The sequence below is a fragment of the Mesoplodon densirostris genome, chromosome 14 (genome assembly GCF_025265405.1).
Source record: "Mesoplodon densirostris isolate mMesDen1 chromosome 14, mMesDen1 primary haplotype, whole genome shotgun sequence".
NCBI lineage: Eukaryota > Metazoa > Chordata > Mammalia > Artiodactyla > Ziphiidae > Mesoplodon > Mesoplodon densirostris.
In genome coordinates, this window is record NC_082674.1 from 59,300,742 (window position 1) to 59,327,897 (window position 27,156).

A 27,156-nucleotide genomic window follows, 5' to 3' on the forward strand; every position below is an offset into this window, starting at 1 on the left:
CTCAACACGGGGCCCTACAGCCGGCCTGGCCTGTGCTTCCTCCTGTGCCCCACAGACTACTCCTGAGGCGCCTGGTTGCCAAGGGACACCTCGCTCACAGGGGAGCAACCGGGAGACCAGCCACCAGCACGTTCTCTGGCCAAGAGGACAACAAAGGACTTCTTGGCTCTGGCTACTGCTAGGACTGTGCTGGCTGGTTCTAGCCATGACAGGGAGCTCAGAGTGGCCAAGGCCCTGTGACGCAATGACAGAGCCAGGGCAAACAGGAAGCACAGGGGGACTTTTCACGCCTGCCTAGGAAGTTGGCAGTGCAGCAGGCAATGTGACTGCCCACCAAGCACACAGTAGTAGAAGTCAACAGGATCTAACATGCTAACAAAAGCATCCAGATGGCAATGAGTGTAAGATTTGGGGAATTTGGGAAAGCTTCCGCAAAACAACCGGGAGTCAACGACTAAAACCAACAGCAACAGGACTCCTCTAGAACAATCACCAACAAGGCCTCCTCCCAGGGGCCCCTATTTACACTCCTTATTTCCAAGGTCAAGGAGAAAGGGAAACAAAGTCTCCTGAACCACTACTGGCGAACCAGCAGCACACCCGATGGTCTTCAATACTGACTGAACACCATTACTGTGTGCCCTGCCCTGGGTGACGGAGGGGCAAAGGGCAGGGGCTGAGGAGGAGAGCGTGGCAGCCACTCGCTTGTACCCCAGCCTTACCCTCAGATTCCAGTTTGCTCCGAGTTTCTCTGCTGAGACATCTCACAGGCTGTTCAGAGCAGTTCTGGCTGCTTGACACCAAGCCCCGACCGTGTCCCCAGGCAAGACACTGAGCTCTGTGCCTCAGGTTCCCATCGTGGGTGACGCCTCTCCACCACCTCACAGCAGCACTGATACACTGGGAATGGGTAAACTGGGCAGGTGCTATTTACAGGTATGAAATGATTATCATTTAGGCCTCGTTTAATCCAACAGATGTTGAAAAAAGTTACAATAAAGGAAGATTTTGTTTCACATGGGAGTAGCCCTCTCTAAAAGGATGCTCCATGTCCCTCTTGGTCTCTCCCCTTGCTCTCACCTCCCTGGGTGCTCGCTCAGGACTTTCTACGCCAAGGAGGCGCCTGCACACTGACACGCATGTTCTCCTTTAGCCTCACCCTGACCCTAACAAGGCTGGCGCTGTTGTCTCCACCCCACAGACGAGGAAGCTGAGGCTCTGAGGCTAAGTGATAAGAAGAGCAACCAAGGAAGCTGAGGGCCCCGGGAGAACACGCTGCACAGGGGTCATGGGGAGAGACAGTCACCGAGGAGGCAAATGCCCTAAGCAGGAGAACGAGACAGGGATAGAAATGTGCCCTGTGCATCTGACAACATGAAGGACGCTCATCACTCACAGAGCTTACAATACAGTCGGTACAAGTTACTGTGCTACAGAATCTGAGTTCCAATATGAAATCGAACCCCATCTGACCTGGGGGGAGAATGGGGTTCTGGAGAAACCTGAGCTCATACGGGTCACAGGAGCAGTGCTGGTGCAGCTGGGCCACACTTCTCCCCCTTTTCTTTGCCCCTCATGAACTCTTCTCCAAGGCAGGTGGCAGGAAGAAAGGTCAGGTCCTAAAATGTTGGTACCACTGCGTATTTTGCAATACATGCTAACATGCCCAAGAATTTCACTCATGGTTAAGGCAACCAGAAATAAACTGTCAAAACCTGAAACTAATACAACATTGTAAATCAACTATATTTCAATAAAAAAAATAAAGTGTCATTACATTCTTAGAGCAGTGGCCTGCAGTCACTCTAGCCTGGTCTGTAACTGGCCCGGTACCAAGTCCTTACCTATCTCCTCACCTTCAAATGCCTTCTTGTTCCCTTCTCTCGGCAGTGCTCGGGCCCTGCTCTCTGCCTGAAATGCCCTTCATCCTCTCTGTGACCACCCATATCCCACCAGTCCTTCAAAATCCGACTTTTCCAGAAGGCTCCAATCACCATTGCCAGATCCCACTATCTGACCACATATTAAGCCATTTGAATCTCTTCCATTCATCACTTTGTTCTATAAAGTTTTGTATTTCACTTATTCAGGTTTTAATTCCCAATATTTCATTTACATTCTCTCACCAATCCTTTAACATGATGAGCATAGGAACAATGTTGCATCTGCACTGTCCCCACAGAACTATGTACTTGTACGATGTGAGGCTCATAATATTCACTGAGATGTATCCTCCTTGCTCCACTCAGAAAAGGGGCTGACTGTGGGCAGAGGCACACTGGAGAAGGCTGTCCAAGGCTGTTGGAGCCTTCACACTCACTAGGGTGGGAAGATAAAATAGGACAATAACAAGTGGTAGGTTAGTGTGAAGAAATCGGAAACCTCATATGTTGCTGGTGGGTTGTAAAACAGTGCAGCCACTTTGGAAAACAGTGTGGCAGTTCCTGAAACAATTAGAGTTACCATATGACCCAGCGATTCCACTCCTAAGTATGTACCCAAGCGAACTGAAAACATATGCCCACATGAAAACTAGTATATGAATGTTCATAGTAGCCTTATTCATAATAGCCAAAGTAGAAACAACTCAAACGTCCACCAGTTGCTGAATAAACAAAATGTGATATATCCACAAAATGGAATGTTATAACAAAAAGGGACGAAGTACTGATATACGCCACAACATAGATGAACCTTGAGAACACTATGCTTGTGAAAGAGGTCACACACTATACAAGCCCATTTAGATGAAATGTCCAGAATAAGCAACAGAAAGTAGATTAGTGGTTGCCAGGGGCTGGGACAAGTGGAGAATGAGGAGTGACCCCTAATGAATACAGGTTTTTTTGGGGGGATGATGAAATTTTCCGGAATTAGACAGTGGTTATGGTTGCACAGCCTTGTAAATATACTAAACTCCACCAAATTGTACATTTTAAAAGAGTGAATTTTATGGTATCTTAAAGAAAACAAACAAACAAATAAACTAAAAAACACCCTCAGAACAGAAATGCTAGTATGCGGCTATGATCCTCAAACTTTAGAATATACGAAAACCACCTGGGGTGCCTAAGATAAAAACTCCTGGGCTTCCCTGGCACCATCACAAAAATTATAGCCCAAAAGATTCAACAGGGAGCCCAGTAGCCTGCATTTAACAAGCACACTAGGAGACAGTGATGCAAATATTAGCCATGAAGCATGTTTCTCGAAACATACGTATAATGAAAAGAAATTGTAACTTAGAATCAGGAGAGCTGGATTCAAATTCTGGTACTGCTCCTTCCTAGTTACATGACCTTAGTCAAATCACATAACCTCTCAGCTCCTGAGTTTCCCCAAACATAAAATGCAAAGAAGAATGTCTCCCTCCCAAGAGACAGTGCACATAAAGTGTCTAATAGAATACCTGGCACATTGTCAGTGCTCCAGAGATGCTAGTGAATCCTAACTGGGTGCCAATTCCATTCAACGAACATTGTCAAGTGACTACAGTACGAAAGGCCCGGTGCAAGGGGATGGTGATTAGTAGGACAAATTTTTAAAATCACCAATTAATGGATTTTACAAAGTATGAAATAGACTTTAAAGATCAAGCACCACTGTTTACAAATTTCAAATTAGCATATTACTTTTTCTGACCCTGGAAAAGTGAATTTGGGAGTTTATCAGGAAAAACAAAAATGATGTGTTCAGGCATTTGATGGTTATAAAGAATTTCTGAAAGCTACTTAATAAAATTGATAGCTATATTGTACTGTACTGTTCTGCTATTTATTTTTTTCTTTGTACTTTCTCTCCCCAAGCAGAATGTAAGCTTAGAATCTGGTACCATGCCTTACGCTTTTCTCACATCCCCATAACATCTACTTCATTCCTGGGGCAGACAGAAAATACTCCATAAGAATGCACTTAATGAATGCACTTAATGGTGATCTGTTACCTTCAGGTCACGGTGGATAATAGGAGTTTTGCACTGATGCAGGCGGGCAACAGCTTCACAGGTGTCACAAAATATCTGGAGTACTTCATTCTCTGTAAAACCTGTTTGCAGGCGCTGGTTCATCAGGTTGACCACCTGGCCTCCTGAGAGGGGTGCAGAGCAGAGGAAAGGTTATAAACATTCAGACCCATCACTTATCCACGAGAATGAAAGGCTGTCCACAGAGGAGCAACCTGGACTCGGCCCATCACTGGCTGAGCCAGGACTAAACCCCGGTATCTTGAGTCCCAGCCTGGGACTTGTTTTCTATGGCATCAAAACAGTTTCTTCATTATATAAAGCAGCCAGATGTGAGCTGCCCTCATTCTGTCTTCAAGATTAGTAGCAGAACTGACAATATGGTCCTGGCTCGAGTTGCCTGGTTATACTGTCCCTGTTGTGCATTGGACAAGGGCACAGGTTCAATCTGCTGTATCTTTTAGTAAGAGTCAGATTGCACAATAGACCCCGGGAGGAGGAAGAAGGCAGTTTGATGGTCTGTATTTTAGGAACAGCTTGGTCTCTCTGGCTTTACTGCTTGCTGCCTGGTCTGCAGAAATGCTACACCAACATTTAATCTCTAGGACCGAAAGGCTGACGACCTCGCTTAGAAAATTATCCAGCTCCCTGGACTCTCCTACTGCCTCGTCTCTAAACATTTTACTGTCCAAAAAGGAAGAGCAGGAGACAAACTGTCAAGTTCAAATGTGGTAGTATTTGTTTTTTTTTTTTTTTTTGCGGTACGCGGGCCTCTCACTGCTGTGGCCTCTCCCGTCGCGGAGCACAGGCTCCGGACGCGCAGGCTCAGTGGCCATGGCTCACAGGCCCAGCCGCTCCGCGGCATGTGGGGTCTTCCCGGACTGGGGCACGAACCCGTTCCCCCTGCATCGGCAGGCGGACTCTCAACCACTGCGCCACCAGGGAAGCCCCGAAATGTGGTAGTATTTTACAAAATCAGGTTAACAGCTGTTACGGCGAAGGCTGAAATTATCGGTTAACATCACATTTGAAGCATTACTAACATATTTAATTTATGGACAGTATCTGTAAAGGCAAGGAACGTGTTAGTGGAACTAAGGGTGATTACAAAACTGGGCACCGAACGGTGAGACGATGACCCAAGAACGTGAGTGACAGTGGCTTAGACCAAAAAAGCCAACCCTCCAAACAACAGCTGTATGAAATGCAGTCAACTCTGAATAAATTCATGCTACAGCCTGGGTTTCCCAAGATAAATACTGCTTGAGACTCTGAGCTTTCGACTACTTGACTCTACTGTTAAGGGCAGCATCATTTGAATGTAGCCTTCCTGGCAATCACAGACCTCCAGCAAGAAGAGCAGGGTCATTTCCATTAGACGAAAAGGATTCTTTGACCCCCTAATGCAAGGATGGTGGTGCGGGTGGAGAAGAGAACACACGAGTGAGGGAAGCTGAATTGTTCCCTTAGTCTATCTGGAGTTGGGTCTTTATTATGTGCCTTCATCATTTGTTTTAAAGCATCACAAAGAACATATTCATTCTCATTCTCATACATTCACGTTCATATACAAGCACCAAACCTTCCCAAACCTAACAAGAGTAGAGTTTTGTATTATCTACCGCTCTGAGTTATCTGTGCCACAGATACTCGCCATTGTAAGAATAACCAAGAAGTGACAGAAGGCTCTGTATCTTTTAGCCTCTTAGTTTTCCAATCTTTAAAACCGGAACAACATACGTTAGAGCACAGTGCACATTAACTGAAATGACCCCACACCCTTGACAATCAAAGTGCTGGAGAAATGAGAGCTTAAGGTATGGCGCGTATACTTACCCCTGCAGAAGTCCATCAGAATGAGCACTTCCCACACGTCACCGCTACTCACATTGTTGATACTGGAGTCAATGTAACCCACGATGTTCTTGTGCCCCGACAGGTCCCTCTGTAAAGAAGAGGTGAGAAATAAATTATCAGTTACAGACACCAGTAGAGATAGAACGAGCCAGGCTTTTCCATGAGCCCAGATAACTTCAGTACACAGAGACAACACTACCAGTGACGAGAGACAAGACTAAGGGGCAGGTCAAGAGCAGGTTTCTGCTGGTCTCTGAGGTTCACGGGCAGCTCTTCAACAGCAATTCTGCAACCGTTCTAAACCATAACGCTCTCCTGAACTAAATTCTAGAACCAAATGCACACACGGTGCCTACTTGCTCACGGCATCAGTGCTCCATATAAACCAGAAGCAAAGACTCCCATCTCCGGAAACACCGCAGAGGGGCTAACAGGTGAGTGACAGCATGAACTATTTAAATCTGTGAATTTTTAATTCAGAAAAATGAAACAGATTTTTTTCCTGGTTGTAGGAACACAAGTGAACTCAACTTGACTTTTAAACTAGTCATACTGTTTTTCTCCCTCTAGGAAATATATGAAAAGAATAACTGCTTTTTAAAGTTTTGAAGGGACTACAATGGCATCCAGACCTAAGCATTTTGCTCACAATTAAGCCTTTCAAGCCAACCAACTGGGATATAAGACGGGTTATGTTTCCAGCTCTCCGGTTGGAACTGCACCTCTCAGAGCTGCTTGTGGAATTAATTTTTCAACGAATACTTACTGAGCACCTCCCATGTGTCAGGACCCATTTAGACACTGGAAGTTGCCTCATCCCTCGGTCTGGTTATTTCAACATCCATAGAGGCAAATCTTTGTAATGATGATGTTCAAAATCTAAGGTCATTAGTGAGCAAAAACCGAGCAAGTTGGGTAACGGGATTTATGCACAGAGTAAGGTTTTATTTTATTTTTTTAATACATTTATTTATTTATTTATTTTTGGCTGTTTGGCTTTGTTGAAGCGCGCGGGCTTTCTCTAGTTGTGGCGAGCGGGGGCTACTCTTCGCTGCGGTGCACGGGCTTCTCATTGGGGTGGCTTCTCTTGTTGCGGAGCACGGGCTCTAGGCACGCGGGCTTCAGTAGTTGTAGCACGCGGGCTCAGTAGTTGCAGCACGCAGGCCCTAGAGCGCGTGGGCTCAGTAGTTGTGGCATGCGGGCTCAGTAGTTGAGGCGCACGAGCTCAGTTGCTCCGCAGCAGGTGGGATCTTCCCGGACCAGGGCTCGAACCCGTGTCCCCTGCATTGGCAGGCGGATTCTCAACCACTGCGTCACCAGGGAAGTCCCAAGGTTTTATTTTTTAACTAGTTTTAATAAATTGTTTTACTTTGTTTAATAAAAGAAATGGGAGGAAGGAGGTGGAAAATGTGGTTCTGTAAGAGTCAGCACACAAATGTGGCAACTTGAGCCACCACCACACTAACTGGAGACTCAGAGTTCAAAGTGATATGGTCTCTTTTAATTTGAAAGGATTAAAACAAAAGGAAGCCTCACAGTATCAAACCAACACACCTGAACTCTGAGCATCCAAGTTAAAATTCCTTAGAACTTTCCTCTGAGTGAAGGATTAAGAATGACTATTGCCTCAGAAACGTAGACCAAAGGTAAAGACGTGATTGCTTCTACTGGCGACTGGGAAGTCGCTGGAGATCTAGGCAAGAACAGTTTTGTAAAAGGAATAAAGTGAAGTAAGAACGGAGCTGGACTTGTGAAGAATGGGAGTGGAACACGCAGAGCCAGTGGCTACAGGAGATTCTTTCAGGACGTTTTGAGCTTAAAAGAGGAGCAGCACTGAGGGAAAGAATGTTTAGGATGGGAGAGGATTGAGCACTGGAGAGTGAAAGGAGCCAGGACAAAAAGGTGCTTTAAGATACAGGAGAGGATGAGGATAACTGAGCGAACAGTCCTGCAGGTAGAAAAGGGAAGGAATTAGGAGCACTGTTAAAGGGACTGATCTTTCAAAGACATTTCTTTCCTGGCAAGCAGGAAGGAAGTAAGGATGGAGATGCATATTGGTTTAAGGCTGGGGAAAAAAAAGGGAATTTGAGGAAGTTCAGATCTATTGTTCTGTTTTTGGTAGAGTACAAGATCATCTTCAAAGTGTTAGGGAATGAGAAAGAAGCTTGATGAGAGAAATAAAAGGCATAGAGCAACTGTTTTGGCTAACAGACAAGGGAGATGATGAGGCAGAAAAGCAGCCTCTAGAATTCAAGTTTCTCTAAACAGAAAGTGATTTCAGGGCTCATGTTTTAGAGGACTATCCTTCTGCTTTTCAGTCTTATCAGCTCTTCTAGAATTTGTTTCCATTTACGCAGTCCTAGAAGTAGGAAGAAGTGGAGAGAATTTCTTTGAAACCAAAATGCAGCAGCAGATCATGTCCTCCAAATGTCCACAAGAAGGAATGAAAGACTAATGTTTCTACATTTAGCTGTTTGAAAAAGAATCAGCAACGTTGCCTCTCAGTTTGTCTCATCCCAAGAGGAATAAATAAGTATCTGGGAGGAAAATAAGAAGCAACTGATAAGAGCCAAGAGGAGGTCAAGAGCTATTAGAGGACCCAAACTGGATAATTAACATCTGCAGATGGCATCCTAGAACACTCTGCCAAGATGCTGGCTGATCAGTCCACGCCCAAATGCCTGTTCACTGTGTCATCTGCAGAGATCCTGAGATATGTCCAAGCAGAAAAGACCGCCTCTTTGGAGGGAGACGATGGCATTTTACTTTTAACAACTTGATGACACAGCGACGTCTCTGATTTTAGGATGTCACTGGTTTAGAACTGATAGAGAAGATCTGTTTGAATGGCTGTGAAATGTAGAAAAGGTCAAGAGGAAATCTTACTACAAGCTGAGATAGACTCATATTCATGGGCAGTGTGACAGCTTCTCAGCAGCAACATGCCAAAGGATGTCCGAGCTTTCCCTGGCTTTAGTTAAAAGACCAGCCCCAGGCTTACAGAACAGAATGAATGGACGTAGAGGTCTGGGATGGAACCCGCATGGAGGCACCTCAGTTACTACCGGTTTACTCAGGAAAAGGCAGGATATAAGGAAGATGCTCTGATGCCCTCGGCTACAAGTATTATTTGGAGAACTGAGATAAAAGTCTACATGATGCGTATAAGTCAAACTCTGATTTTCAGGGGAGTGGGGAATGTTCAGTTAAACTATGGATTAGATCAGTTTATATTACATTAAATCATGGAAGCAGTGATAAGTCTAAAGACTTGTATTGTCATTTTAAACTTTATTTTAAAATTAACATTAAACCACACGGATAAACATGTTATTAGAAGACCTGCTTTACTGAATAGATATTTAAAGTGTTTGTAGTTAGCTTATTAACTTTCATAGTTAAATGCTTGAAGTGATGAAAAACTTTTTTCACAAACACATACAAAAAGTACCATTTGAAAATGAGGCCTTCTACCCAGATCCTATAGATGACCACACATTTCAAGTTTATCTGTGGTCCTAATTAATGGTGCTTGTAGCACAGAACAGTATTCTATCCCAAGCTTCAAAATTCCTGCAGCAGGAAATTCCTACCTAAGAATCTTAAAGCTGTATAAGAAAGTAGAGGACTCAATTCCTAAGTACGTCTATAAAAGCCTTTATATTTATGCTCAAGAAAACAAAGAAGGGGCTTCCCTGGTGGCGCAGTGGTTGAGAATCTGCCTGCTAATGCAGGGAACATGGGTTCGAGCCCTGGTCTGGGAAGATCCCACATGCCGCGAAGCAACTGGGCCTGTGAGCCACAATTACTGAGCCCGCGCGTCTGGAGCCTGTGCTCCGCAACAAGAGAGGCCGCGATAGTGAGAGGCCCGCGCACCGCGATGAAGAGTGGCCCCCGCTTGCCACAACTAGAGAAAGCCCTCGCACAGAAAACGAAGACCCAACACAGCCATAAATAAATAAATAAATAAATTTAAAAATTCACGACATATGTCAATATAAAAAAAAAGAAAACAAAGAAGATGGCGTTCTAAGTAGCACATCAATAATGTCACTCACCTTAAAATAGTAAAATGAGTGTAGTATGTAACTAATTTCCTTATATATCTTTTGCTCAGGTCACCCTTCCTTGGGATGTCAGCATGACAAATTCCTGCAAATTCCTGATGCTGACAGTGCCTGCGTTTGCATACAGTAAGCTTCCAAAGAAGCTTTACCTGTTCTGACCTTCCGAATAGTCGATGGTTTCTGAGTTTATGACTCGGCACTATTGCTGCCAACTTCTAGAATCACACTAGGATTCCACAGACACTTTTAACCAAAGTTCAGCTTCTTATTAACTTAAGGATGAAGGAAAGCAGTTCTAAGGCCTGGAATTCGTTTCTCTCTCCCAAAGTTGCTTTGTAAAAGTCTTCGGCCTTACTATTCCCCACCCGCCTTCTCTAAAATTGCCTAAATTTTAGGAAAATTTCCTTTGTAACTCTAAATTTCCTTTGTAACTCTCCTTTACAAGTCTACATTTCCTTTGTAACTCTTTATAATACACAAGCAAACAAAAACGATATCAAGTCCAGTGCAGCAGTGAAGAGAAACGCTTTGAGACCTGGACTGGCCCTGGGGTTTTACCGAAGGCAACGTATCTGGGGCCCTTATGGGTTTCTGTTACAATAAGTCCCAGATATAATCCTGTCTACAATCACATTTATTCTCCCTTTTCCAAGTCTTACTCATTAATTAATCCTCTACTTACTGAATAGATCTTTAAAGTCATTTAGAGTCTGATTCTAGAGGCATGTTGCTCAAACTTTAATAAGCATTGAATCACCTGGGGATTCTGTTTAAAAACAGATTCTAATCTAGTAGCTCTGGGATACAGCCTGGGGTACTCCTGGGCAGTGGCACTTAAAGCACCAAAGATCTAGAGGAGTGCTACTCAAAATGTGCTCCACAAACATTTTCTAGGTAGAAGCCAGTCCACAAGGAGATAAGGAGCTTACTCCAGGATGTAAATCAATCAGGTCACTAAGATGACTTTTTCCTTTTCCTAGTGAGACTTTACCTACGAGGGAAGTAGTTCATTGACTTACATTCTGGCACAAGACCTTTAGTGTAGCACCTATACATTTATAGCCAATTGATTTTTGACAACGGTGCCAAGACAATTCAATGAGGAAGAGAAGAGTCTTTTCAAAAAATGGTGCTGGAACAACTGGATATCTATATGCAAAAGAATGAAGTTGGATTCCTACCTCACATCACAAACTGAAATTAGCTCAAAATGGAACCGAGCAGAACCCTGTAGGGCCCACCAGCTACAAAACTGAGCAGTTAATGATTAGGACAACAGAGTCACAGAGTCAGTGTCTTGATGCACATTCCTGAGTTGTTTACAGATACTACAACTGCCACCAGAGGAACAAAGCTAACTGCATGATGACCAGACTGTAGCCATGATATAAGCTGTGCCATCTTGAGCAGTACTGCATCTGTGGCTAGCACACTTCTGAGAACTGGCCTCAAAGAGAATGGGATTAACATTACTGCTCATAATAACCTATATCTCTGTGGGCATCAAAATAATTGTAGCGGGGCTTCCCTGGTGTCGCAGTGGTTGAGAGTCCGCCTGCCGATGCAGGGGACGCGGGTTTGTGCCCCGGTCTGGGAGGATCCCACATGCCGCAGAGCGGCTAGGTCCGTGAGCCATGGCCGCTGAGCCTGTGCGTCTGGAGCCTGTGCTCCGCAACGGGAGAGGCCACAGCAGTGAGAGGACCGCATACCGCAAAAAAAAAAAAAAAAAAAAAAAATTGTAGCTTGTTCTGCCTATAATATATAAGCGGCCAACTAAAATTGTCAGCAAAGAGATGCTACAGACCCATGTTGACATCTTCCACTCCGACACCCTATGTCAGCATGAAGAAATTACAGAAGATAGACCTTCACCCCTAATCCCATAGAAATGGAATGATGTTAGACAGTGGGGATTTGAAAGCAGCTCTTTTGCCCCTTTCCTGTTTGCCCATTTCTGTTCCCCTCCAACCTTGAAAGAACCTAATTAAGCTGTTGATTCTTTTCCTAGATAAAAAGAAGTAAGAATGAAGAATTAAGTAAAGAATGACCAGCTCTTTACCCGCAACAGTCCCCTTAGCAATCCTGCAGGCAGATCATATGGGCAAGATAACATCTGAAGAGAGAGTCAGCCAGCCCGCATGCAATGGAGAATGATGCAGAACCCAACCTCCTGCCTTGATGATTCACTGAGATTCTTCCCCTCACCATTTTCTCTTTAAAAACTCTCATGGGAGGGCTTCCCTGGTGGCGCAGTGGTTGAGAGTCTGCCTGCCAATGCAGGGGACACGGGTTTGTGCCCCAGTCTGGGAAGATCCCACATGCCGCGGAGCAGCTGGGCCCGTGAGCCATGGCCGCTGAGCCTGCGTGTCCGGAGCCTGTGCTCCGCGACGGGAGAGGCCACAACAGTGAGTGGCCCGCGTACCACCAAAAAAAAAAAAAAAAAAAAAACCTCATGGGACTTCCCTGGTGGCACAGTGGTTAAGAATCCACCTGCCAGTGCAGGGGACACGGGTTCGAGCCCTGGACCGGGAAGAGCCCACATACTGCGGAGCAACTAAGCCCGCGCGCCACAACTTCTGAGCCTGTGCTCTAGAGCCCGTGAGTCACAACTACTGAGGCTGTGTGCTGCAACTACTGAAGCCCACATGCCTAGAGCCCATGCTCCACAACAAGAGAAGCCACTGCAATGAGAAGCCCATGCACCGCAATGAAGAGTAGCCCCCGCTCACTGCAACAAGAGAAAGCCCGTGCTCAGCAACAAAGGCCCAATGCAGCCAAAAAAAAAAAAAAAAAAAAAACTCTCATGGCTGAGCAGAATCTTCGGAGTCGCTCTCGGGACATGAGTCTACCTTCTTCCCAGATTGCTGGCTTTTTCAGATTAAAGCACCTTCCCTTTCTATTCACACTTGCTTCTTGATTATTGGCTTTTGAGCAGTGAGCAGCTGAACTTGAGTTCAGTAACAAAAATGGACCACAAATCTAAAAACTCCTCAAAGAAAATACATATGCAAATCTTCATGATGTTGGATTAGGCAGTGGTTCTTAGATATGACACCTAAAGCACAAGCTGTCAAAGAAAAAATAGACAAACTTCACTTCATCAAAATAAAAAACTTTTGTGCTTCAAAGGACACTATCAAGAAAGTGAAAAGACACGGCCAGGGAGGAAGATGGCGGAAGAGTAAGACGCGGAGATCACCTTCCTCCCCACAGATACATCAGAAATTCATCTACACGTGGAACAACTCCTACAGAACACCTACTGAACGCCGACAGAAGACCTCAGACCCCCTAAAAGGCAAGAAACTCCCCACATACCTGGGTAGGGCAAAAGAAAAAAAGAATAAACAGAGACAATAGGATAGGGACGGGACCTGCACCAGTGGGAGGGAGCCGTGAAGGAGGGAAGGTTTCTACACACTGCAAGCCCCTTCGCGGGCGGACACTGCAGGTGGCGGAGGGGGAAAGCTTCGGAGTAGCGGAGGAGAGCACAGCAACAGGGGTGTGGAGGGCAAAGCGGAGAGATTCCGGCACAGAGGATCGGTGCCCTCAGGCACACACCAGCCCGAGAGGCTTGTCTGCTCGGCCGCCGTGGCGGGCGGGGCTGGGAGCTGAGGCTTGGGTATCGGCTTTCAGTCGGAGCGCAGGGAGAGGACTGGGGCTGGCGGCAGGAAGAGAGCCTGAAGGGGTTAGTGCACCACGGCTAGCCCGGAGGGAGTCCGGGGAAAGGGTCTGGAGTTGCTGAAGAGGCAAGAGTCTTTTTTCACTTTCACTTTCGTTTCCTGGTGTGCGAGGAGAGGGCATTAAAAGGGCTGCTTAGGGAAGCGCCGGAGACAGGCGCGAGCCGCGGGTAAGGCGTGGACCTCGGAGACGGGCGTGGGCCGCCGCTGCCCGCCGCCGCCGCGGCCCGCCGCCGCCCGCCGCCCACCGCCCGCCGCGGCCCGCCGCCGCCCGCCACCGCCGCGGCCCGCCGCCGCCGCCGCCGCCCGACGCGGCCCGCCGCCGCCGCCGCCCCCGCGGCCCGCCGCCGCCGCCGCCGCCGCCGCGGCCCGCCGCCGCCGCCGCCCCCGCGGCCCGCCGCCGCCGCCACCGCCGCCGCGGCCCGCCGCCGCCCCCGCGGCCCGCTGCCGCCGCCGCCGCCCGCCGCCCGCCACCGCCGCCGCCTGCCGCCGCCCGCCGCCGCCGCCGCCGCAGCCGCGGGGCCTGTGTGCGAGCGCGGGTCACTGTCCGCCCCGCCTTCCGGGGGACCTGTGCACCCCGCCACTGCCGGGGTCCCGAGACCCGGGGACGGCTTTCCCGGGAAAGCGCACGGAGCGCCACGGGCTGCTGCAACGTCACGCCGGCCTCTGCCGCCGCAGGCCCGCCCCACACTGCGCGCCCCTCCCTCCCCTCTGCATGAGTGAGCCAGAGCCCCCGAATCAGCGGCTCCTTTAAACCCGTCCTGTCTGAGCGAAGAACGGACGCCCTCCGGCGACCTACGCACAGAGGCGGGGCCAGGTCCAAGGCTGAGACCCGGGAGCTGTGAGAGCAGAGTCAGGGAAATCTCTCTGTGCAGCCTCAGAGGCAGCGGATTAAAGCTCCACGGTCCATTTGATGTGCCCTGCGTCTGTGGAGTGCATAAATGGACAGCGAATCATCCCAAATTGAGGAAGTGGACTTTGAGGACAAGATTTAAGACTTCCCCCCTTTTCCTCTTTTTACAACGAATTATTCCAAAGTAAGGAGGTGGACTTAGAGAGCAAGATTTCAGACTTCTTGCCCTTTTCCTCTTTTTACAACGAATTATCCCAAATTGAGGAGGTGGGCTTGGAGAGCAAGATTTTTGATTTTTCCCCCTGCTCTCTTTTTGTGAATGTGTATGTGTAATCTTCTGTGTAAGATTCTCTCTGTATAGCTTTGCTTCCACCATATGTCCCAGGGTTGTATCGGTCCGTTTTTTTTTTTTTTTTTTTTTTCAATAATTACTTTCTAATTTTAATAACGCTACTATATTTCATACTTTATTCTATTTTACTTTACCTGCTCTTTCTTTTTTTCCTACCTTCCCTTCCTCCCTCCCTCCCTCTGCTCTTCCTTTCCTTCTTTCTTTTTCTTACCTCCCTCCCTCCCACCCTTCTTCTTTCCACTTTCTTTTTCTTTCCTTCCTCCCTCCCTCCCTCCTGTCTTTCTTTCTTTCTTCCCTTCCTCCCTCCCTCCCTCCCTTCTTCCATTCACTCTTCCTTTTGCTTTCATTGCCCCCTCCCTCCCTCCTTTCTTTCCTTCTTTCTTTCCATCCTTCCTCACTCCCTCCCTCCTTTCTTTCTTTCTTCCTTCCTTCCTTCCTTTCTTCCCTTCTTCCTTTCTTTCCCTCTCTCTTTCTCTCTTCTACTAATTCTTTCTTTCTGCTTTTTCTCCCTGTTATTCTGAGCTGGGTGGATGAAAGGCTCTTGGTGCTGCAGCCAGGAGCCAGTGCTGTGCCTCTGAAGTGGGAGAGCCAACTTCAGGACACGGGTCCACAAGAGACCTCCCAGCTCCACATAATATCAAGCAGCGAAAATCTCCCAGAGATCTCCATCCCAACACCAGCACCCAGCTTCAGTCAACGACCAGCAAGCTACAGTGCTGGTCACCCTATGCCAAGCAACTAGCAAGGCAGGAACACAACCCCACCCATTAGCAGAGAAGCTACCTAAAAACATAATAAGGCCATAGGCACCCCAAAACACACCACCAGACGTGGACCTGTCCACCAGAAAGACAAGATCGAGCCTCAACCACCAGAACACAGGCATTAGTCCCCCCCACCAGGAAGTCTATACAACCTACTGAAACAACCTTAGCCACTGGGGTCAGACACGAAAAACAACGGGAACTACGAATCTGCAGCCTGCAAAAAGGAGACCCCAAACACAGTAACATAAGCAAAATGAGAAGACAGAAAAACACACAGCAGGTGAAGGAGCAAGATAAAAACCTACCAGACGTAACAAATGAAGAGGTAATAGGCAGTCTACCTGAAAAAGAATTCAGAATAATGATGGTAAAGATGATCCAGGGCCTCCCTGGTGGCGCAGTGGTTGAGCGTCCGCCTGCCGATGCAGGGGACACGGGTTCGTGCCCTGATCCCGGAGGATCCCACATGCCGCGGAGCGGCTGGGCCCGCGAGCCATGGCCGCGGGGCCTGTGTGTCCGGAGCCTGTGCTCCGCAACGGGAGAGGCCACAGCAGTGAGAGGCCCGCGTACCGCAAAAAAAAAAAAAAAAAAAAAAAAAAAAAAAAAAAAAGAAAAAAAGATGATCCAAAATCTTGGAAATAGAATAGACAAAATGCAAGAAACAGTTAACAAGGACCTAGAAGAACTAAAGATGAATCAAGCATCGATTAAAAACACAATACATGAAATAAAAAATACTCTAGATGGGATCAATAGCAGAATAACTGAGGCAGAAGAACGGATAAGTGAGGTGGAAGATAAAATAGTGGAAATAACTGATGCAGAGCAAAATAAAGAAAAAAGATTGAAAAGAACAGAGGACAGTCTCAGAGACCTCTGGGACAACATTAAACGCACCAACATTCGAATTATAGGGGTTCCAGAAGAAGAAGAGAAAAAGAAAGGGACTGAGAAAATATTTGAAGAGATTATAGTTGAAAACTTCCCCAATATGGGAAAGGAAATAGTTAATCAAGTCCAGGAGGCACAGAGAGTCCCATACAGAATAAATCCAAGGAGAAATACACCAAGGCACATATTAATCAAACTGTCAAAAATTAAACACAAAGAAATCATATTAAAAGCAGCAAGGGAAAAACAACAAATAACACACAAGGGAATCCCCATCAGGTTAACAGCTGATCTCTCAGCAGAAACTCTACAAGCCAGAAGGGAGTGGCAGGACATAATTAAAGTGATGAAGGAGAGAAACCTGCAGCCAAGATTACTCTACCCAGCAAGGATCTCATTCAGATTTGATGGAGAAATTAAAACGTTTACAGACAAGCAAAAGCTGAGAGAGTTCAGCACCACCAAACCAGCTTTACAACAAATGCTAAAGGAACTTCTCTAGGCAAGAAACACAACAGAAGAAATATACCTACAATAACGAACCCAAAGCAATTAAGGAAATGGGAATAGGAACATACATATCAATAATTACCTTAAATGTAAATGGACTAAATGCTCCCACCAAAAGACACAGAGTGGCTGAATGGATACAAAAACAAGACCCATATATATGCTGTCTACAAGAGACCCACTTCAGACCTAAAGACACATACAGATTGAAAGTAAGGGGATGGAAAAAGATATTCCATGCAAGTGGAAATCAAAAGAAAGCTGGAGTAGCAATTCTTATATCAGACAAAATAGACTTTAAAATAAAGACTATTAGAAGAGACAAAGAAGGACACTACATAATGATCAAGGGATCGATCCAAGAAGAAGATATAACAATTGTAAATATTTATGCACCCAACATAGGAGCACCTCAATACATAAGGCAAATACTAACAGCCATAAAAGGGGAAATCGACAGTAACACAATCATAGTAGGGGACTTTAACACCCCACTTTCACTAATGGACAGATCGTCCAAAATGAAAATAAATAAGGAAACACAAGCTTTAAATGATACATTAAACAAGATGGACTTAGTTGATATTTATAGGACATTTCATCCAAAAACAACAGAATACACATTTTTCTCAAGTGCTCATGGAACATTCTCCAGGATAGATCATATCTTGGGTCACAAATCAAGCCTTGGTAAATTTAAGAAAATTGAAATTGTATCAAGTATCTTTTCCGACCACAATGCTATGAGACTAGACATCAATTACAGGAAAAGATCTGTAAAAAATACAAACACATGGAGGCTAAACAATACACTACTCAATAACGAAGTGATCACTGAAGAAATCAGAGAGGAAATTAAAAAATACCTAGAAACAAATGACAATGGACACACGACAACCCAAAACCTATGGGATGCAGCAAAAGCAGTTCTAAGGGGGAAGTTTATAGCAATACAATCCCACCTTAAGAAACAGGAAACATTTCGAGCAAACAACCTGACCCTGCACCTAAAGCAATTAGAGAAAGAAGAACAAAAAACCCCCAAAGCTAGCAGAAGGAAAGAAATCATAAAGATCAGATCAGAAATAAATGAAAAAGAAATGAAGGAAACGATAGCAAAGATCAACCAAACTAAAAGCTGGTTCTTTGAGAAGATAAACAAAATTGACAAACCATTAGCCAGACTCATCAAGAAAAGAAGGGAGAAGACTCAAATCAATAGAATTAGAAATGAAAAAGGAGAAGTAACAACTGACACTGCAGAAATACAAAAGATCATGAGAGATTACTACAAGCAACTCTATGCCAATAAAATGGACAACCTGGAAGAAATGGACAAATTCTTAGAAATGCACAACCTGCCAAGACTGACTCAGGAAGAAATAGAAAATATGAATAGACCAATCACAAGCACTGAAATTGAAACTGTGATTAAAAATCTTCCATCAAACAAAAGCCCAGGACCAGATGGCTTCACAGGCGAATTCTATCAAACATTTAGAGAAGAGCTAACACCCATCCTTCTCAAACTCTTCCAAACAATTTCAGAGGAAGGAACACTCCCAAACTCATTCTACGAGGCCACCATCACCTTGATACCAAAACCAGGCAAGGATGTCACAAAGAAAGAAAACTACAGGCCAGTATCACTGATGAACATAGATGCAAAAATCCTCAACAAAATACTAGCAAACAGAATCCAACAGCACATTAAAAGGATCATACACCATGATCAAGTGGGGTTTATCCCAGGAATGCAAGGATTCTTCAATATACGCAAATCAATCAATGTGATACACCATATTAACAAGTTGAAGGAGAAAAACCATATGATCATCTCAATAGATGCAGAGAAAGCTTTCGACAAAATTCAACACCCATTTATGATAAAAACCCTGCAGAAAGTAGGCATAGAGGGAACTTTCCTCAACATAATAAAGGCCATATATGACAAACCCACAGCCAACATTGTCCTCAATGGTGAAAAACTGAAACCATTTCCACTAAGATCAGGAACAAGACAAGGTTGCCCACTCTCACCACTCTTATTCAACCTAGTTTTGGAAGTTTTAGCCACAGCAATCAGAGAAGAAAAGGAAATAAAAGGAATCCAAATCGGAAAAGAAGAAGTAAAGCTGTCATTGTTTGCAGATGACATGATACTATACATAGAGAATCCTAAAGATGCTACCGAAAAACTACTAGAGCTAATCAATGAATTTGGTAAAGTAGCAGGTTACAAAATTAATGTACAGAAATCTCTGGCATTCCTGTACACTAATGATGAAAAATCTGAAAATGAAATCAAGAAAACACTCCCATTTACCATTGCAACAAAAAGAATAAAATATCTAGGAATAAACCTACCTAAGGAGACAAAAGACCTGTATGCAGAAAATTATAAGACACTGATGAAAGAAATTAAAGATGATACAAACAGATGGAGAGATATACCATGCTCCTGGATTGGAAGAATCAATATTGTGAAAATGACTCTACTACCCAAAGCAATCTACAGATTCAATGCAATCCCTATCAAACTACCACTGGCATTTTTCACAGAACTAGAACAAAAAATTTCAAAATTTGTTTGGAAAAACAAAAGACCCCGAATAGCCAAAGCAATCTTGAGAACGAAAAAAGGAGCTGGAGGTATCAGGCTCCCTGACTTCAGACTATACTACAAAGCTACAGTAATTAAGACAGTGTGGTACTGGCATAAAAACAGAAAGATAGATCAGTGGATCAGGATAGAAAGCCCAGAGATAAACCCACGCACATATGGCCAACTTATCTTTGATAAAGGAGGCAGGAATGTACAGTGGAGAAAGGACAGCCTCTTCAATAAGTGGTGCTGGGAAAACTGGACAGGGATATGTAAAAGTATGAGATTAGATCATTCCCTAACACCATACACAAAAATAAGCTCAAAATGGATTAAAGACTTAAATGTAAGGCCAGAAACTATCAAACTCTTAGAGGAAAACATAGGTAGAACACTCTATGACATAAGTCACAGCAAGATCCTTTTGGACCCACCTCCTAGAGAAATGGAAATAAAAACAAAGATAAACAAATGGGACCTAATGAAACTGAAAAGCTTTTGCACAGCAAAGGAAACCATAAACAAGACCAAAAGACAACCCTCAGAATGGGAGAAAATATTTGCAAATGAAGCAACTGACAAAGGATTAATCTCCAAAATTTATAAACAGCTCATGCAGCTCAATAGCAAAAAAACAAACAACCCAATCCAAAAATGGGCAGAAGACTTAAATAGGCATTTCTCCAAAGAAGATATACAGACTGCCAACAAACACATGAAAGAATGCTCAACATCATTAATCATTAGAGAAATGCAAATCAAAACTACAATGAGATATCATCTCACACCAGTCAGAATGGCCACCATCAAGAAATCTAGAAACAATAAATGCTGGAGAGGGTGTGGAGAAAAGGGAACACTCTTGCACTGCTGGTGGGAATGTGAATTGGTACAGCCACTATGGAGAACAGTATGGAGGTTCCTTAAAAAACTAAAAATAGAACTACCATATGATCCAGCAATCCCACTACTAGGCATATACCCTGAGAAAACCATAATTCAAAAAGAGACATGTACCAAAATGTTCATTGCAGCTCTATTCACAATAGCCCGGAGCTGGAAACAACCTAAGTGTCCATCATCGGATGAATGGATAAAGAAGATGTGGCACATATATACAATGGAATATTACTCAGCCATAAAAAGAAACGAAACTGAGCTATTTGTAATGAGGTGGATAGACCTAGAGTCTGTCATACAGAGTGAAGTAAGTCAGAAAGAGAAAGACAAATACCGTATGCTAACACATATATATGGAATATAAGAAAAAAAAATGTCATGAAGAACCTAGGGGTAAAACGGGAATAAAGACACAGACCTACTTGAGAATGGACTTGAGGATATGGGGAGGGGGAAGGGTAAGCTGTGACAAAGCGAAAGAGAGGCATGGACATATATACACTACCAAACGTAGGCTAGATAGACAGTGGGAAGCAGCCGCAGAGCACAGGGAGATCAGCTCGGTGCTTTGTGACTGCCTGGAGGGGAGGGATAGGGAGGGTGGGAGGGAGGGAGATGCATGAGGGAGGGGATGTGGGAACAGATGTATATGTATGACTGATTCACTTTGTTATAAAGCAGAAACTAATTTAAAAAAAAATAAAAAAAAAATTAAAAAATAAAAAAAAAAAAAAAAAGAAAGTGAAAAGAAACTGCAAAGAATGACCTGCAAATCATATATCTGGTAAGAATCCAGTATCCATGGGAATTCCCTGGAGGTCCAGTGGTTAGGGTTCCGTGCTTCCACTGCAGGGGGCATGGGTTCAATCCCTGGTCGGGGAACCAAAATGCCACATGGCATGGCCAAAAAAAAAAAAGAATCCAGTGTCCAGTCTATATAAAGAACTCTTAAAACTCAACAATAAAAAGACAACCCAATGTAAAAATTGGCAAAGGATCAAATAGACATTTTTCCAAAGAGCATATGATAAACACATGGAAAGATGCTCAACACCATTAATCACCAGGAAAATGCAAATCAAAACCATAATGAGATTATCACTTCATAACCACTGGAATGGCTATAATCAAAAAAGAAACGATAAAAAACGTCAGCAAGTATACAGAGATTGGAACCTTCATACACTGCTGGTAGGAATGTAAATAGTGCAGCTTCTATAGAAAATAGTTCAGCATTTTCTCAAAAAGTAGAGTTACCATCTTACCTTGCAATTTCACCCCTAAATATATATCCAAGAGAAATGAAACATTATGTTCACAAAAGCTTGTACACACAGATGTCTATAACAGCATTATTCATAATAGCCAAAGTGTGGAAAAAAAACCCCAAATGTCCATCAGGATAAACAAAATGCGGTATATCCTGACAATGGAACATTATGCAGCCATGAAAAGGAATAAGTACTCATACATGCTACAACATGGATAAACCTTGAAAATATTATGCTAAGTGAAAGATGTCAGACACAAGAGCTTACTGTATGAGCCATTTATAAGAAATGTCCAGAATAGGCAACAGAAAGCAGATTAATGGTTGCCAGGGACTGGGGCAAGGGAGAAGGGGAGTGACTGCTAATGGGTGTGAGGTTTCATTTTGGGGTGATGAAAGAAATATTCTGGAATTTGATAAACGATGATGGGTGAATGACCTTTGTGAATAAAAAAATCACTGAATTATGTTTAAATTATATTTATATTTATAAGGATGAATCTTATCTCAATTAATAAAGAAAAGTAGTATGACAAGCTGGGGGAAAAATAACATAAACAAACACACAAGGGGGAAAAAGATAAAGAAAACAAGATCCTTTGAGTAGCACTGATCTAGAGCAGCCAGGCAGCCCATGCGTGAGTCCCTGCTATAGCCTTTTGACAAGAAGTTTGCTTAGATTAATGTCATTTCCTTGGGCCCTCAGCCCATCTGCAGGCAGCCCTTTCTGTTGATCTCCTTTACATCCAGCTAAAAACTTCCACCTCCTGATTCTAGACTGCCCTCTTCAGAAAAAAATAAGCCTAGTCTATTTTTTCACTTTCCAAACAATTGAAATATTATTATTTAGACTCTAAGTTTTTTCTCCTCTATGTTAAACATACCCACTTTCTTTGACATGGTTTTTAGTCACACCACCATTTTGGTTGCTCCCACGTTTAAACGCTTTGCTTTGTCGATGTCCTTTTTGTAAGAATGGCCCGAGAAAATGAATGAAATACTCCAGGCCTGGTCTGACTCCTGCAGAGTAGACCAGCACTATCACCTTCTATTAATTCAGCTAAAAATTACATTCTTTTTTCTTTTGGCAGCCACATCATACTACACACTCATATCAAGTTAACTGACCACTAAAATGCTTAAGTCTTTTTCTACTTGTGCTGCATTTAATCTCTACCTTCCCAGAACTGTGCTTGTAAAGTTGATTAGAAGAAAATAAAAGTCCAAGCATGTGACAACCTTACCTTGCTATTTCATGTCATTAGAATCAGTCCATTGCTCTAATTTTAAGGATCATTTTGGATCCTGATTCTATCATCCAATGCAGTTGTTATATCTTCCAACTTTATATTAGGCACATAAGAGATAAATGTGTCTTCTATTTCTTTAACCAAGTTGTTTATTAAATGTAAAATAACATAAAGTTAACAGTAAGCGGCAGTGCTTTTTTCTTAGAAAGTTCCCTCCAAATTAATAGCAAATCATTGATCAGAAACCATTATAAACAGTAGCAATTACACCTAGCATCCAGCCTAGACTCTCCATCTTGCTCACAGATCTCTGGTGAGTGCCCTTACCCAAATGACACAGTCCATAGTCACTGGATCTACAGTCCACAGTCACTGGATCTATGGCACTCCCCTGAGCTCCCTATCCACAACCCTGCCCAAGAGAGGACATGATGTTGATAGGACATGGCTTGTTCCTACTCAACCTTAAGTCTCTTTGGATCCCTGCTCACTCATCTAAGTGACTATAAAACAGCTTAAAATTTAATTTAAAAAAATAAGTAACATATTAACATTCAAAAAGCAAAACATAGTAGACAAGTATTTTCAACTCCAGTCCTCATCCCCTATAGGGAACCCTCCCTCTTTCTTCCCCTTCTCCTCTTCTACCTTTCCTCTTTCCCTCTCTCATCCTGCCAATGTTTTTTCAAGCAAATTCAAATAATATGCATTATATACACATAACTCTTACAATCGCTGAGAGGTAGGGCTGGGGTTATGGCCTCTATTTGACAGAAGTCTGAGCCTAGCACGGGTTAAAAACATTGCACAGGCCGCTGAGCCTGCGCGTCCGGAGCCTGTGCTCCGCAACGGGAGCGGCCACAACAGTGAGAGGCCTGTGTACCGCAAAACAAAAACAAAAACAAAAACAAAACAAAACAAAAAAAACATTGCACAGGGACTTCTGATTTAAAATAGTAGCAAATTGTTTATAAAAAGTAAGTTGAATACATGCATTTATCTCTGCTTCCTTCAAAAGCCTTACTAAATGATGTAAAGTGTTTATTTTTTAAAAGGCATAAACAGAAAACTTCTGCTTCTGGGAAGATGAAGTAGATGTACTTTTCCCTATTCCTCCTGCTAAGTACATCTGAATACTTTGTACATTATATATAAAACAGACATAATAATGAGTATCTGAAATGTGAGCAGAAGAAGGCAGACTGGCTAGGAACTTTGGGACCCAAGGAACAACATGGTGGTGAGCTGTCTGGGTTTTCTTTTTGCCTCATGCTTCCCAGACCAAAAACTGAAGAAGCCAGCAAACTGAAAACACCAATGGGTGCAGACAAAAACACAAAAAAGCCCAATGAAAGCCTGCGCTCTCCAGTCAGACCCAGAAAAGGAGCAACCCAGTAAGACAGAACCCATAGAAAATAACTGCTCTATTCCAGCCAAAAACCACAGAAAAAACCTGCAGCTCCACCCCAGTCATGGCAGCAAAGGCCAAGTGGAGAGCCTAGACTTCCATTCTCATGAGTCTGTGACAAACCACTCCAACCTACCCTTCAGGGTGGGGAATGTCAGAGATGGCTGAGTAGGGAGTCAAGACCTTCATCTCTGAGGTGCCGTGAGAGGAGGTCAAGTGGCGAGTCAAGACTTCCACAACCACCAAGTGGTAACAAGGCCAACTCCCACCACCATGGTGTCAACTGAAGCCATGTGGGGAGCAGTAGCAAGGCACCCCTACTACCCAGCCAGGGAAGGATCAGTGGAAGCCTAACGGGGAACTGGAATTTTCACCCCAATCCAGTAATAATGAGAAGGTGAACTTTCACCTTCTGGGGTAAAAACAGAGGCCCTATGGAAACCTGAACTTCTATCCCCACCTAGTAGTAACAAGAGGGCACTCCCCAAGCCCATCAATCCCCTGCCAGAGCAGAAACCAGTTAAAACAGAAGGTTTACATAAGATCCAGAATCTATAACACAATATGAAAGGGTTGATATAGTTCATCAGACCAAGAACTAGGAAGAGCTCAAACTACATGGAAAAAAACCCAGCAATCGATAGACGCCAAAATGAAGATGACCGAAAAGACAGAATCATCCAGCTATGATTTTAAAGCAGTCGTGACAAAAAATGCTTAAACCAGCAATTATGGTGATGCTTGAAATAAATGAACAAATAGAAAGCCTCAGCAAAGAAACAGGAAGTGTCATCAAAAACCCAGAAAACCTAAAGAAGAACCAAATGGAAATTTTTGAACTGAAAATACAATAACGGAAGTAAAAAGACAATGGATGAGTTCATCAGCAGAATGGAAGGGACAAAGGAAAGAACCAGTGAACTGAAAGATAAAACAATAGGAATTACCCAGTATGAACCGAAGATAGCAAATAGGTTAAAGGGGGAAAAAAAGGACAAAATTAATATGCATAAGTCCATAGTGATATAAATAAATGATTGAATAAATAAATAAGTGAGGGAGAAGTGCAATCACGTTAGAGAAGGAAGTTAAAGGGAAACAGATGAGAAAGGAAAAAATAAAACTGCCTCTATTTGCAGATGACATGGTGGTCTATACAGAACATCCTAAAGAATCGAGAAAAAAATTCCCAGAACTAGTAAACAAGGTCAGCAAAGTTATAAGGTACAAAATAAACACAGAAAAATCAATTGATTTTCTACATCCCAGCAATAAAAATATGGGCACCAAAATTAATTACCCAATACCATTTATAATCACTCAAAACAAAAACAAAAACCTAGGTATAAATCTAAGAACATGTACAAGGCCATTATGCTGAAAACTACACAATGCTGATGAAAGAAATCAAAGATGTAAATAAATGGAGAGAGGTGCCATGTTCATTTATTGGAAGACTAAACAGAGAAAAGAGGCCATTTCTCCCCAAATTGATATAACAGTTTAATGAAATTCCTACCAAAATTATAGCAAGATATTCTGTAGATATAGACAAGATTATTCTAAAATTTATATGAAAAGACAAAAGAACTAGAATAGTTAAAAAAAACAATTTTGGGAAAAAAAGAAGTAGGAGGAACCAGCCTGATTTCAAGACATTATAAAGCTACAGTAATCAAGGCTGTGTGGTATTGGTAGAGGGAAAGACACATAGATTAACGGGACAGAACAGAATAGAGAAAGGTCTGGAGATCAACCGTCACAAACAGGCCCAACTGATTTTTGACAAAAATATTCAACGGAGGAAAGATAGCCTTTTCAACAAGTGGACACCCACAAGAAACAAAATGTTCTTCAACCTAAGTCTCATGCCTTATATAAAGTTAACTCAAAATGGGTCACAGACTTAAATGCAAAATGTAAAACTTACAGAAAGAAAAAAAATAAGAGAAAATCTTTGGAATGGAGAGCTAGGCAAAGAGTTCTTAGAAATGACACCAAAAACACAATTCACAAAAGGAAAAACTAATAAACTGGATTTCATCAAAATCCAAAACAAAACAAAACCAACAAGAAGGTCTTAGAAATTAACCTGGTATATAAAAAATTCAACAGGATGGTTGAATATAAAGCTGAGAAAATCTGCTGGAATGTAGAGGGAAAAGACAAAGACATAAAAAAAAAAGGAAGAAAACAAAAAATTAGAAAATCAGTTCAGGATAACTAACATCCAAATACTGATAGTGAAGGAAGACAGAAAAGGAAATCATCAAATGAGACAAACTAAAATTTCCCCCACATAAGGATATGAGTTTCTAGATTAAATGAGACCACCAAACAACCAAAATAAATAAGAAATGCACACACCAAGGTATACATCAACAAATTTCATAACACTGTAAACAAAGAAGAAGTTATAAATTTCTGGGGAGAAAAAATGGGTCGCAGCCAAAGGACCAGGTATTAGAATGACTTCGGACTTCCCAAAGCTCAACAATGAAAGCTAAAATACAGTACAGCAATGCTTTCACGTATCTAATGAAATGATTTCCAGTCCAGAATTTTATATGCAAACTATCACGTGTGAGTGTAAAACGAAGACATTTCCAGACCTGCAAGTTCTCAAAAATTTACCTACCGCACATCAGGAAGCTCCTGGAGGACAAGTTCCACCAAAAGGAGAAAGCAGAGCAAAAAGAGGAGTCAACAAATCTAACGAGAAAGAGAAGCAAAGAGAATAGCTAGAAAATTCCACGATAAGAAGTAAATGAGGCCTAGAGAGCAA

At 43.3% G+C, this 27,156-nt stretch overlaps 1 protein-coding gene across 13 annotated transcripts in view; it reads right to left on the reverse strand.

Annotated features, from left to right (window-relative positions):
• AAK1 (AP2 associated kinase 1) overlaps nucleotides 1–27,156 on the reverse strand; it is a 179,450-nt gene that overhangs the window by 79,180 nt on the left and 73,114 nt on the right. For all 13 annotated transcript variants that reach the window (XM_060117890.1, XM_060117899.1, XM_060117892.1 and 10 more), the window contains exons 4-5: nucleotides 5,798–5,906; nucleotides 3,944–4,086 (exon numbers count right to left, since the gene is read on the reverse strand). In XM_060117890.1, coding sequence (XP_059973873.1) covers nucleotides 3,944–4,086; nucleotides 5,798–5,906 — 252 coding nt within the window. The remainder of the gene's footprint in view (nucleotides 1–3,943; nucleotides 4,087–5,797; nucleotides 5,907–27,156) is intronic.